Source organism: Malaclemys terrapin, chromosome 1, assembly GCF_027887155.1.
Source record: "Malaclemys terrapin pileata isolate rMalTer1 chromosome 1, rMalTer1.hap1, whole genome shotgun sequence".
Lineage (NCBI taxonomy): Eukaryota > Metazoa > Chordata > Testudines > Emydidae > Malaclemys > Malaclemys terrapin.
The window spans coordinates 219,391,115-219,405,396 of record NC_071505.1 but is presented as its reverse complement, the minus strand read 5'-3'; the positions used below and the strand labels follow the sequence as shown (position 1 = coordinate 219,405,396).

Below are 14,282 nucleotides of genomic sequence, written 5' to 3'. Positions count from 1 at the left end.
TCTAATTCTGCCATTTTACCCGGCAACAAATCCTTCTCCTGGATCAGTTCCCTCCTGACCACAGAAATCTCAGCACCGTGTCCCTCAATCCCAGAAGCACTTTACCATTAATTTTAACAGCATGCATATACTAATTGTTTGGTTGTGTGGAAGCAAGCTTTACAAATCCTGTGTGAAAAGAGGCCACAGCCTGGCTCTGAGAAGCCGCAGCTTCATGTGTTACTTGTTGCCTGTTTCCACTCAGCAAGGGACACTTATTCCTCAGGTGCTCAGTGGACTTACAATGATGGCACCTCTTGGGCTTGCACAGGAAATTTGGGACGAGTACCAAGGGAATGGGGAGGTGACCGCCCAGCCTCCTTTTTCCCAGGGATAAAACGGTGATTCTGCTTTCCCCCAACCTTATACCCCTCTGCCAGTGGTTTATGTTTGATTGCAGCTTGTGCTTGCTCATAAGAGTCTGCATACCCAGCTAATTCACCCACCGCATTTACCTTTTTGTCCCATAAATACTGTTTTTTACATCATCACTGCACATATTCAGGAAGTGTTCCTGAGTAACCAGATCACACATCCCTTCAAAGCTTGCAATGTCTTCCCCCTCACCCACTTATTTACCAAATCTCTCATTTCATTGACATAAGCCACATTACTCAATCCAGATCCCCTCTTAAGACTCCTGAATTTAACCCTGTAGGTTTCAGGTGTAACCTGAAACTGTTTCAAAACCAGTTCCTTAAATTTACCATAGTTTTTGAAGCATCATCAATAGGCATCTTATTAAATATGTCCAGAGCTCTGCCCATCAATTTTGCTATCAATGTGGTCATCTTCTGATCTTCAGGGGTGGCATGGAGGGTGCACAGTCTCCCAAAGGTGATGAAATATTCGGCAATATCGCTGGACTCGTCAGACTGTGGACATAGTCGCTCCCATTTGTGGATTTTTGGGGAAGTGAGCCAGCAGGTGGGGGGTTTTGTCTCTTCAACTCCATAACAGCCAGTTCATGTTTCTGGGCCTCCATAGCTCTCTTGTGGGCAGTTTCCTCTGCCTCCATAGCTCTTGTGGGCAGTTGCCTCTGCCTCTACCCTTGCTGTCTCTGCCTCGATAGCTCTCTTCTGGGCAGCCTCCTCCCTCTCCATCAGTCTTTTATGTTCATTTTCTTTCTCTTTTGCTTCCAGTCTAGCCAGCTCGAGTTTGTTAGCTGCTTCACTGGTAGTCATTTTCCTGCTTTCTTCTGCTGGGCCACACACCCCTGCAGTTCACTGAAACTGGGATGCACTCAGCTCAGGGGATTGTTAGTTAACAAAGACTTTCACAGTGTTCAGCCTTTCTGGGAAATTTGCATCCAGTGCAGTTTTAGCTTCTTCTGATCTTCCTTCTTACTTACTTTGCTTCCTTTTCTGTCCCTACTTCCCTTACCCGAAATAAGCAAACAGAAAATAACAAACCAGTAACCACTTTGTCTGTTCTCCAGCCACCACACTTAAAACCTCACTTAAAATCACTACCAGTAACTCAAAGCAATCAGTTGTGCACAGACCCTGTTCCACTACGCCACTGTGACAGGTTGGATCACAGAAACCCCCTGGGAGCTGCCACCTGATGTGCCAAGACTACCTCTGCTCCTGTTTTCCCTGCCAGCTCAGGACTCCAGCACCCTGTCTTGCTGAGCCAGATACTCCCGTGTGCTCCAACAAAGACCCAGGGTCTGAATTACTTGCCCCAAAGCTGCAGGTTTACCTGAAAACAGCTCACAGAAGTGTGCTTGTCTTTAGCACTAAGATGCCCAACTCCCCATGGGATCTAAACCCAAATAAATCCGTTTTACCCTGTATAAAGCTTATGCAGGGTAAATTCATAAATTGCCCTCTATAACACTGATAGAGAGATATGCACAGTTGTTTGCCGCCCCCCCTCCAGATATTAATACATAATCTGAGTTAATTAATACATAAAAAGTGATTTTATTAAATACAGAAAGTAGGATTTAAGTGGTTCCAAGTAGTAACAGACAGAACAAAGTAAGTCACCAAGCAAAATAAAATAAAATGCGCAAATCTATGTCTAATCAAACTAAATACAGATAAGATCTTCACCAGTTCCAGAATGCTCCCTTTTACAGACTAATCTCCTTTTAGACTGGGCCCAGCAAACACTCACACTCCTTTGTGCCAGTTTCTTCCAAGTATCCTGGGGGCGGGGGGAAGGTCTCCCCTTAGCCAGCTGAAGACAAAATGGAGGGGTCTCCCACGGGTTTAAATAGACTTTCTCTTGTGGGTGGAGACCCCCCCTCCTCACTGCTATGCAAAGTCCAGCTCCAAGATGGAATTCTGGAGTCACCTGGGCAAGTCACATGTCCATGCATGACTCAGTCTTTACAGGCAGAAGCCATTGTCCACCTGGTATCTTGTATGTCTCCAGGAAGAATTCTTATGTGGATCGGAGCATTCCAAGATGCATTGTTCTCCAAGATGCATTGTTCCCCAAGTGCTTCCTGACTGGGTACTTAACCTTGTGAATTCCTTCCTACAGAAGCTGACCAAATGCCTCACAAAGCTTACTTAGAAATTAAGCAAATATACAACCAATATTCTTAACCTCAAGTACAAAATGATATATGTGTACAAATAGGATGAATAGATATAGTAGACCATAACCTTTACAGAGATATGTTACATGGCACAGGCAGCACAAAACATATTCCAGTTATCTCATATTCCCATAAAGCCTTATGGGAGGTACCGTCACAGAGGTATTGCTTCGTTCACAATCACAGCATGGTTAAAGTTCTGTGGGCTGCAGTTGCTCTGGTTTGGAGCATTAGGTATCAAGCCTGTTTCCACAACCCTTCACAAGTGACAAGTCATCTGGAGACCTAGCAAGATGATGTGACAGAGGGAGGGGGGCGTGCAGATCTATGTGTCAGTCTGTCAATGTTTGTTTATAGCAAATAGCCTTATAATTCCACCATGCCTGTAACAGTGCATCTGAGCAGTATAATGTCTCAGAATCGGCAGCCCAACTAATAATTAAAACTGGTCTTTCACCTTGATAGGTCCTGACTTAAGCATGGGGAAGGAGATGACATGATAATGAAAAATATATCTTCACCTCTCCAAAATCCAGTCCAACCCCCAAGATAACATGCAGCGTGTGCCTCCGACTAGGAGCTGAGACTGAAACCAGGCAGTCCCTTGCTTATTACATGAACCTGATCTCACAGGTGCTCAGCCAAAAAACCTACACACTTTGAAGTCTCTGGGCTCTCTTCCTTCCCTTGATAGATTGCGGGGGGTGGGGGCAGGAAGGGTTGGATAAGGGGGTGGGATCCTGGGGGGCAGTTAGGGGCGGGGGGTGTCCCAGGAGGGGGTGGTCAGGGGACGAGGAGCAAGGGAGAGGGAAGAGAAGGACCTGGTGGGGTCCTCAATCATGTGAAGTTGGTGGGAACACAAATCAAACCTCTTCCAGCCATGAAGACAGTAACGTATGAATATGTGGACATTGTTGTATGCATGTTACAACTACCTTGCAAAACTATCTTACTTAGCACTCACATGCCACCTTACTATTTGAAAGCTACACTTTTCAGCTGAGCATGTATTTCACTGTAAAATTTTCAAAGCTGCCCCTGAACAGAATAATATCCCTTTAGGTCAGATGTGGGCAAACTATGGCCCGCAGGCCACATCTGGCCTGCAGGACCGTCCTGTCTGGCTCCTGAGCTCCTGGCTGGGGAGCCTAGTCCCTGGCCCCTCCCCCACTGTTCCCGCAGCCACGCCGCCGCACGGGCCGCATTCTGGCCCGCCGCTCCTGCTGGGCAGCATGGGGAGCGCAGCTGACTCTGGCCGGGTATTGTGGCTGCGAGCTCCTGCTGCTGGTAAGAGGGCGGGGAGCGGGGAGGTTGGGTAAGGGAGCAGGGGGCCCTGGGGAGCAGTCAGGGAGGAGGGAGCGGTTGGATGGGGTGGAGGTTCTGGGGGGAGGGGTGGTCAGGAGGTGGGGAACAGGGAGGGTTGGGAGTGGGAATCCTGGGGGGCCTGTCAGGGGCAGGGCCGTCTCTACTGTTTTTGCCACTCCAAGCAGCGCACTGAATTGCCTCCGCGGACAGCAGGGGCAGTCCGTGTGCCGTTAGGGCAGCACGCGCATTTCCGTGGTGGCGGCAATTTGGCAGCAGGTTCTGTCTTCAGCCGGAAGACAGAAGCCGCCGAATTGCCGCCGCGGGCAGCTGAACATAGAAGCTGCCACCAAATTGCCGCCGCCACGGAAACACGCGTGCCACCCTAACGGCCCACGGACTTCCCCCGCCATCTGCGGCGGCAATTCGGCACGCTGCTTGGAGCATCAAAAACACACGGACTGCCGCCCCTTGCAGATTGCTGCCCCAAGCACCTGCTTGGAATGCTGGTGCCTGGAGCCGGCCCTGGTCAGGGGGCGGGGATGTGGATGGGGTCGGGAGGGCAGTCAGGGGACAGGGAGCGGGGGGGGCTGTGTGGATAAGGGGGTGGGATCCTGGGGGGCAGTTAGGGGCGGGGGGTCCTGGGAGGGGGTAGTTAGGGGATGAAGAGCACAGGGGGCGTTGGATGGGTCGGAGGTTCTGAGGGGGGCAGTCAAGGGGCAGGAAGTGGGAGGGGGCGGGGTCCAGGCTGTTTGGGGAGGCACAGCCTTCCCTACCCTGCCCTCCATACACTTGCACAACCCCGATGTGGCCCTCAGGCCAAAAAGTTTGCCCACCCTTTCTTTAAGCAGTTTGGGAGCCATCTAATGGCCTCACTGTATTCTACACTTTACAAACCAGCCAAAGCAGCAATCTGTATAGGTTAATTAGGCCTTGCATGTTGGTTATCATTAGTAAACATGGTAAACTGGATCCCACTGTGCTCATGTGGTTTCTTTCTTCCCACAATTTTCATTGTGTAAAGGGCAAAAGACACAACAAAGAATAATCCTAATGTTATGCTGCCTGAGAAAATCTCAGCTTTTGTGATTTTTTTTTTTTCCCCTCTGATTTATGTTTTATCTTCTGAATAGTTTGCCTGCTTTCTGTTCTCTATTATGGACTTTCCCTGGCTTACAAAGTTATTGTTCAACCATGCTTCAATTTGCCATGTTTTGTCATTTCAGTTTATCAGCATATTCTTGTGCCAAATGAATCAATAAATTACACTATCAAAATAGGTGTGGCTTCTGTTCTTCCCACTTGGACTATAGCAAACCACAAGCCAGCTTTGTTGTCACTGTAGTGACAATTTGGGGAAGTTGATCAGTGTACTTCAGTTACTATCTGTGCGATCAGCTTCTGGTGCCTATCCCTTCTGTTCTGTTTTTAAAAAAACTCTTCACTGGACTGACATCTTTTATAGCAGAAAAATTAAGTAAGTATTTTTATTTTACAAAAGTGCATACATTCAGCCATTTTTAAAGAAACTTTGATTTTCCCACCCGATTTATGTCAGAGTAAACGAGATCCGAATCAGCACCACAGCATCTAATTAGAAAATCTCTAACTAGTAGGAAGTTTGGAAGAAATATGTGCTTTTAAGTATTGTGCAAGCTGCAGCTGTATGTTGGGAAGTGGCACTGGTAACTCTATCATGTCGAAAGGAATAAAAACATTTCAATCTTTTTTTAAAAAATGTTTAATTAGACAATGTTATATTTTGTTTAAATGTTGTCTTACTTTTTCTGTGGCTTACCAATCAAGTTGTATAGATTTACCATCTCTTACAGATCATTCTAAAACTTGGATGCTTTTATTCATCATTTTCTAAGTTAAATGCAATTTTGTTAAAATGTAAAGTGTTTTGATCATACAGTACCTAGTTTTATCTGATATATAACTTGAACACAATTTTTACAAAATAATAATAAAAAAAAGTATGACTATGGTCTCCTTGGCTTCTTTGCCTTTCTTCTTTCCACTTCTTTCACCCCTTCATTCTTCCTGTTTATATGTCTGTCACATTATGAATCTTGCCTTCAGCATGTTAGGAGTTTCCTTCCTATCAATTTTCCTCTCTTTAGCATGAATCTTAAAAAATTAAAGACATCTGAAGGATAAAACTGTCTCTGATCCCACAGACACACAAGTGAATAGATTCATGGTTGTGAGTATTTCCACTGAGCTCAATAAGACTATTCCTGTGTACAACTGTTACTCATTCACCTATGTGTTTGCAGGATCAGAACCAGCTGTACACTCCAATCTGAGGTCTGACTTCAAAAATTGGCCCAGTTAAAGATATGACCTCAACTACTTTGTCTCTCTAATATCCTGGGACTAGCCTGGCTACAACATTACAAATGGCTCAAACTGATGTGCGCACAGCAGTTTTACATGCCTGCGCTAATATGGCTAAAGAGAACAGCGTAGATGCGGGGGCTGTAGCAACACATGTTGGTACCCAGGATTCCAGGCAGATGTGTACAGCTCACACTGTTGCATCTAAACAGCTATTTTTAGCCAGGCTAGTGCAGCTCTGTCTATCGGAGCTGCAATCACACCTTAGATTGCAGTGTAGACACTCCCTGAAGATTGTAATGAGATGCTAAATTGACTTGTTATCTAACGTTTAATTCTCTGTTTCCAAAACAGGGTTCAAATATTTTGGCTTTTGTGGTTTTTGCTGGCATCTCATTTGTAAACCACAGATGCTGACAAGGAGCCTGCTCCTGCTTCCAATTCAGTCAATAGAAATTTTACCACTGACTTCATTGGGAGCAGGGGGTCAAAATGATCCTCAGAATTTCAGGTATTTCTAAACATGACACAAGCAGCTATCATGGAGTGATTTCAAACCAACGTTGCTATTGGGACAGTTAATGCAGAGTAAATAAAGCGCGAGTCTCTTTGTGACAATAATAGTCACGTAAAAACCTTCATGGCCTGATCCAAAGCCCAGTGAAGTCAATAGGTGTCTTTAGATTGACTTCAATGGGCTTTGGATAATTCCCTAATAATTTTTATCCAATAATCCTAATAAAGGGAAGTAAAGCAGTGGAAAAGTAGTAGAGTGAATTCCCAGGAAAATGCTGCCTGGTAAGCAATTCTAATCAGCCTTTTCTAAGTCAAAGAAGCTATTCCAAATTGTTTGTGTTCTGCTAGCAATAAATCATATTTCCTATTTCACAACCGGAATTGCTGTTTGTACATGTTCAGGGAAGCACGTGATTTCTGTAGAGTAGCAGTAAAAGCCACGTTATGTCCTGCACTCATTGCTCAGGCAAAACCTCCACTGAATTCAAACTGAATTGCATGACTTGTGTGTCCTCAAGTTTTTCCTAACAAATGATGCCATAGTAGTAATTGTTTTAATACATTTATTTCAGCATCTGTAATTAGCCCTAGAAAAGAATCAGGCAACAAATAATAAATGCATGTAACATGCTGTTGGAAAGGTGGCACTGAATTATTGCTTCTAAACATGGATGTGTAGATTGTGCAGGATTACTGTCTTCATTTCAGGGTCCCGTTAACATAAACTGCATGTGAACTCAGCCAGCTAGCTTGTTACATAGGGGAATCACAAAGCTGTACAGAAATCACATGCCTCCCACCTAGCTTTTTATACAGGAAATTAGCACCAATCAACGCTGGATTCTTGGCAAAATGTGGACACTCATGGGGTCTACCGCAGCTTTGGCATAAGTTGGTGAAATCAAGGAAGTTGTGTTCATCTCCAGCATGTCTGAGCGTGGCCCCAAATACTTTGATATTTTAAAACTAGAAAATGGGAGAAGGAATTGGAGAGTTCAAGGGAACTGGTACAATGAATGATAAGGAACCCTGTGCCTGTGAGCACAGGTTTGAATCCGCTCCATATGCCTAACTGGTAGCCTGGCTGAGGCAGGATGAGCATTTTCGAACTGGTTGCCAGTGCCTTCCTATTCGTACTCCTCCCAGGCTCTTCCCGCCACTTCCTCTCCCATATTACTTTTGTTTTGACAACTACGTGCCCTATTTATTCTGTTATGCAGTTTTTAGGTAGAGCTTTTTAAAACCGGCATCAGGATGTTTAGCTGTCCATTTTTTTTAAATCACTGAAGAAATCTAGCTGGCAAACAGATGGCAGGGAAAGACTTCCACCTGAGGAGAGACCGAAAAGACTGGGGCTGTTCATTTCTGAATGTGGTCCAGCTCCAGGGCTGGAGCAAGGCTTTCCCTGTAATTGTGGTACCGGGCACAGGAAATGAGAGCAGGAGATTGCCTCTCCTGTGCTCTCAGTGCTCCCCCATCCCCACCCCCAGTGATACCCAGGCAGCATGGAAAAGAAGGGAGAAGCATCCTGACATGAATGCAGAGGAGTGAGGGCAGAGTTGGAGGGGCAGAGTTAGGAGCAGGTTGTGTGGGGAGTAGAGGAACAGAGTGAAAGAGGAGCAACCTGGATAGGACAGAAGGGGAGAGGACAGGCTGGGGATACATGCTAAAGTACAGACACAAAAGTGTGTGGGGGACATGATGGTGGGGAAAGAAGCAAAAACAGTCTGTAACCACTGGAGAATACTCCCCTCCAGAACCAGCAACTGGAGTCTAGATTCCTGCATGCCAATATTCTTCTGCTGTCTGGCAAATAGCTGAGAAATGCACTGACAAAATATGTCTCATCTGCCTGTAGTGGTTGGTGCAGCATAGAGGAGAACAGCCGACTAATGCTGCTAGTTACTCCACTAGCTCAAGCAGTAGAGGACTGCGTGGTGGATCTAAAGGTCTCACCCTTCTGACGACCCTTGTGGGTGTCAATATGATTCTATGAGATGCCAGATGGCGGGGGGGGGGGGAGGGTCAGTTTGCTTTTTAGAAAGTAACAGAAAAAAACTTATATTCAAAAGAACATGAAGGTTTCAAAGGCAATCACTGAAAATTAGGAAATGCCAGAATTAAGTTTGCCTGTGCAACCTTAATTCAGCTCCCTTGTGCATATGCATTATGATACAATCTTTAATCACATGAACACATACTATTTTATATACAAGGCACCTGCCTAATGCTGTGCACAGGTTGGATGATACTAAGATGCCATTATAATTAATTTCTATACTATATATAATTTCCCATCAACCTTGTAACTAAACTTTTTGGTTGCACTTGTAATGGGAGGGATAAAGAAGACAAACTAAAATGTCTTAAAAACCATAGCTACAATGTACAAAAAAAGACTAGTGATTTTGGGTGCCTGTATTTTTGGGTATTCAAGCTGAGATACCCTTGACAAGATCTGCTTTTCAGAAACTGCTCAGCCCCATCCACTAAAAATCAGGCCCTTTACATTTGTTTTACGTTAAGCACCAGAAATTCAGGCATACAGTTTTGCAAATCTTGGCCCATGAATTGATGAACTGATGATGCTATTTTCAAAACTGCTATACCAATGCCACCTATTTATTATTATTAAAAGCACACTCTCTTTTTTAAGGGAAACATGAATCCCACAATCCCAAATCTGATATGGCGGCTACTTCTGGCCTATGGTACTTCAGAAATTCTTGCTGAGACCAAGTATCCTAGAACCCTGCCATGTGATGTCAGCGTGAATAACTCCTCCGTCATTTTTGACTGCAGTGCCCGTCAACTGAGAAGTGTGCCTGCTGCAATGCATGGTAATGTAACAGAATTAAAGCTCTCAGACAACCTTATAAAGGAGGTGTTTAAAAAATCTTTTCAGGGCCTGAATAATCTTATGAAAATAGATCTAAACAGGAATCACTACTTTAAGGGAGAGGAAGAGGCTCATGATTTGTGTAAAAAAGGAATGGTAATTGAAAATGGAGCTTTTGCTAATTTAACAAAGCTAAGGGAACTACTAGCTGATGAAAATCACCTATGTAAAATACCAGTTGGGATGCCATTGTCCTTAACCTCACTGAGTTTGAGATATAACAACATGCTCTCTGTCTGTCGGCAACATTTTTCAGAACTCACACAACTGAAAGAACTCTATATGGATGGGAATTGTTATTATGGGAATCCCTGCGAAAAACCTTTCCTCGCAGACAATGGGGCTTTCTCAGACCTCACGATTTTGACAGTCCTGTCACTCGCCTTCAACAACCTGACCCGAGTTCCAAGCAAACTGCCTTCATCTCTAAGGAAACTTTACCTCAACAGCAACAAGATCAAAACCATCAACCAAGATGATTTTAATGAACTGTCTAATGTAGAAGTCCTTGACTTAAGTGGAAACTGTCCAAGGTGCTACAATGCCCCCTACCCATGTGAACCTTGCAGTGGGGACTCCGCCATTCAAATACATCCTCTTGCTTTCCAGCATCTGAAAAATTTACAGAATTTAAACCTCTCCAGCACCTCTCTCATTCGCTTACCTGCCAGCTGGTTTTATAACACAACTCAGTTAAAGGTGCTGCATCTTGAATTTAACTACTTAATAAAGGAAATAGCCTCTGGAGAGTTTTTACTCCAGCTGCCTTATTTGGAGGTGCTTGATTTATCTTTTAACTATGCAAGGAAATCATACCCAAGGTATATAAATATTTCAGTTAAGTTCTCCAACCTGGTCTCTCTCCAGCAACTGCACTTAAGAGGTTACGTGTTCAAGGAACTTAAGAGCAAACACCTTCGGCCTCTCATAAATCTTACTAAACTAAACACCCTCAATTTAGGAGTCAACTTTATCAAGCAAATTGATTTCAGTGTGTTTCAGCTCTTTGCTAATCTGACTACAATTTCTTTGTCTGACAACAGGATATCACCCATATTAGAGGGCAGCAATAACAGTGTTATTAGAGGAGAATCAGTCCAAAATCATGTAATTCGAAGTCGTTCAACAGATACTGATCTTGAGCCATCAGTAAATAGTATGCTACCGGCAGAAGGCAAATCCAGTAGCAGTGTGTATAATTCCATTTTTCCTTTAATCAAACCCCAATGCAGCATGTATGGTAAATCATTAGATCTAAGCTTAAATAGTATTTTCTTCATTGACCAAGAGCAATTTAAAGGTTTCCATGATATAGCCTGTTTGAATTTGTCTTCAAATGGCATTGGACAAGCTTTGAATGGCACTGAATTTATCTTTCTACCTAATCTCAAATATTTAGATCTGTCTTTTAATAAACTTGATTTGGCTTATCACTATGCATTTTATGAACTGCCTAAGCTAGAGGTACTGGACCTCAGCTACAACGTACACTATTTTATTGTGTCAGGGATAACACACAGATTGGGATTTACTGAAAATCTTCCATATCTAAAAGTTTTAAATTTAAGTTACAATGCAATTTTTACACTCACAGAGCCTAATCTAACAAGCAGCTCCCTGAAAGAATTAGTGTTCAAAGGAAACCGCCTTGATATTTTATGGAAAAAAGGAGATAATAGATACATAAATATTTTTAAAAACCTCTGCAATCTGACTCACCTCGACATATCCCACAACAGACTTCATGAAATTCCCACCAAGGCATTTTGTGGCCTGCCACAAAGTCTAATTGAGCTACACATAAACAACAATGAATTAAAGTACTTTGATTGGTCAGCCCTGCAACGGTTTCAGAACCTTACATTATTGGATCTGAGCTCAAACGAACTGTCTTTTGTAACCGATAACCTTGCCAACTGCACAGCTTCCCTTCAGAGACTAGTGCTTCGACAAAACAAGATTTCTCAGCTTGCTGATGGATTTTTTAACAAAGCCAGCAGCCTGCTGCACCTTGATTTAAGTTACAATGAGCTGCCTTCCATAAACCAGTCAATACGTCAGTATGATAACTTCATTTATTTAGAGCTTTTGGACTTAAAAGGAAACCCTTTCGAATGCACCTGTGCAACTGTTGATTTCAAAAACTGGATAAACCATTATGTTAATGTTAGTATCCCACGACTGGCAACAGATGTCATTTGTGCAACACCTGGAGACCAAAGAGGGAAGAGCATCATAAGTTTAGACATATATGCCTGTACTTTGGATAACATTGCAGCAATATGCTTTAGTTTATCATTCTTCATTATTTTGACCATTATGACGACAGCTATCACAAAACATTTATTTTATTGGGATGCCTGGTATATTTACTATTTTTGTACAGCAAAACTAAAAGGATATAAATCTCTTGGCATGACCAAAGCTCTCTATGATGCTTACATAGCCTATGATACTCAGGATATGGCAGTAACTGATTGGGTAATAAATGAGCTACGATTTCGTCTAGAGGAAAATGGAGACAAGCACGTTCTGCTTTGTTTGGAGGAAAGGGACTGGGAGCCGGGAAAGGCTGTCATTGATAACCTTGCACAGAGCATCCATCACAGCAGAAAGACAATATTTGTTCTAACTGAAAGATATGTGAAAAACGGGAACTTTAAAACTGCTTTTTATATCGCTCTGCAGAGACTAATGGATGAGAATACAGATGTGATTGTGTTTATTCTACTGGAGCCGGTGCTACAGCATTCCCAGTACCTGAGGCTGAGAAGGAGGATCTGCAAGAGCTCTGTTCTTGACTGGCCTAAGAATCCACACGCTGAAGGCCTTTTCTGGCAAAATCTAAAAAGTGTAGTGCTAACAGAAAATTATAAAAGATATAATGCATTGTACACAGATTCCATTAAATGACAGTAAAGACAGAAAAATGTCTTTCTTTCTTGTACAGATATCTTTGTATTGAGACATTATCAGTTTTGAGTACCTAATTAGAATCTAGTTAAAACAGCATCATTGGACATGTTGATTCTCTACTAATGTGTTTGAGGAAGTTTGAAGGAAACAAACATTTGGCCTGAATTCCTGCCAGTTATGATACTACAGGCAAGTGGAAGATCATATACACACATACTGTGCTGTACTGATGATTTGTGTAAACTGTTTCTCAATATTTGTCAGTTATCACCACTAATTATACATGTAATTAGCCATTATTAATTGTATTTTTAACATCATGGAACTTCCAAAACTGTCTAACTTGCTAATGAGAATTAAGAACAGTCTTACCTTTAGCTACCTATAGGTGCGGCTTAACAGGGACACATTCAAGTGGGCTAGTGGTGCTTCTTTGTGTGTTTTAGTCTTGTGTTGATTTAGAATGTTTGCTTCTTTAAAATCAGACTTTGCTTTCTGGTATACCTGTTATACACGTGGAAAGTGTATGCACTGTGACCTCACTGCCTGACTCTGGTTGTTAGCCATCAATTACCCATGCTTGGATCCAGTGTCAGATGTCTTGTAACTGCCCTTGCTCCTGGCATGGGGCATTATATTACACTATATAATTGGGTGGGCTCTGTAACTTCGTGGACTGCATTATTACCCTTAAAATTGTGTCTTCTCTTACATCAGCATCCTCTTAATGGATGCAAATGGCTATCTACCATAGGGAATAAAATAATTCTTCTCTATTAGTGGAAATCATCCTAATAAACTGATTCACTGATAAACCTATTAATAAAGGCTGATAGTTTCAAGTATACATAAAGGAATTTGGTGCCCAAATCCTATTAGAACAGGGGTTCTCAAACTGGGGGTCAGGACCCCTCAGGGTGTCGTGAGGGTATTACATGGGCAGGTCGTGAGCTGTCAACCTTCACCCCAAACCCTGCTTTGCCTCCAGCATTTATAATGGTGTTAAATATATTAAAAAGTGCTTTTAATTTATAAGGGGAGGGGGGTCGCACTCAGAGGCTTGATATGTGAAAGAGGTCACCAGTAAAAAAGTTTGAGAGCTACTGCATTAGAAATCAATAAGACTGGGGTGCCTAACTCCCATAGGCCCCACTGAAGATCTAAACCAAACTCACTTATCAGGAGCAATGACATGAAGGTTAGATGACAACAAAATCAAAAATGTTTGTACAAGTCATCAGCTAGTAACACTTAAATGGGAGAATCCAACTGACTGAATGTAAAACAGAACACAATGGAGCAATACTTTTCTCAGTTATACCTGAGCAGTTCCACTCACGTCAATGATTTTGGATGTGGTACTTTGACCCTTTAACAGAAATGAATACATTGCCCAATAAAGCTTATAGGAGCTTTTCTATTATCTTTTTCCTTATAACTAGAGCTGGGCAAGAAATGATTTTTCCATCCTGCAAAAATTACAGATAGCAATACATTTTCCCATCCTGAGTTGGAATAAGACAAAATCTCAAATATTTTCACAAACTGAAAATCTGAAAAAAATGTGGTTCAGTTCAATCATATTTAATTTCAGTTCTGACCTTTTTTTTTTTTTTGGTCTAAATTTACTAAAAATTTGAAACAGTTTTTGAGACTTAAACTCCCAAAACTTTTCATTTGGTAAATGTCAAAATGGGACACTATTGAAACATT

At 42.6% G+C, this 14,282-nt stretch overlaps 1 protein-coding gene across 2 annotated transcripts; it reads left to right on the top strand.

The window, feature by feature from the left end:
* The first annotated feature begins 4,648 nt into the window (after window positions 1–4,648).
* Window positions 4,649–13,297, top strand: TLR8 (toll like receptor 8). Of its 2 annotated transcripts, XM_054007701.1 has the most exons (3): window positions 4,649–5,372; window positions 9,411–9,594; window positions 9,910–13,297. In XM_054007701.1, exons 2-3 carry the CDS (start codon window positions 9,417–9,419, stop codon window positions 12,564–12,566), a joined length of 2,835 nt encoding a protein of 944 aa, XP_053863676.1. In that variant the 5' UTR covers window positions 4,649–5,372; window positions 9,411–9,416; the 3' UTR covers window positions 12,567–13,297. The 2 variants fall into 2 exon arrangements, with proteins under 2 accessions (XP_053863676.1, XP_053863666.1); XM_054007691.1 differs by having other exon boundaries at window positions 9,411–13,297.
* Window positions 13,298–14,282: the final 985 nt, after the last annotated feature.

Bases quoted from the DNA above. Each gene is read 5' to 3' on its own strand.
- TLR8 (XM_054007691.1), top strand. From the start codon at position 9,417: ATGAATCCCACAATCCCAAATCTGATATGGCGGCTACTTCTGGCCTAT.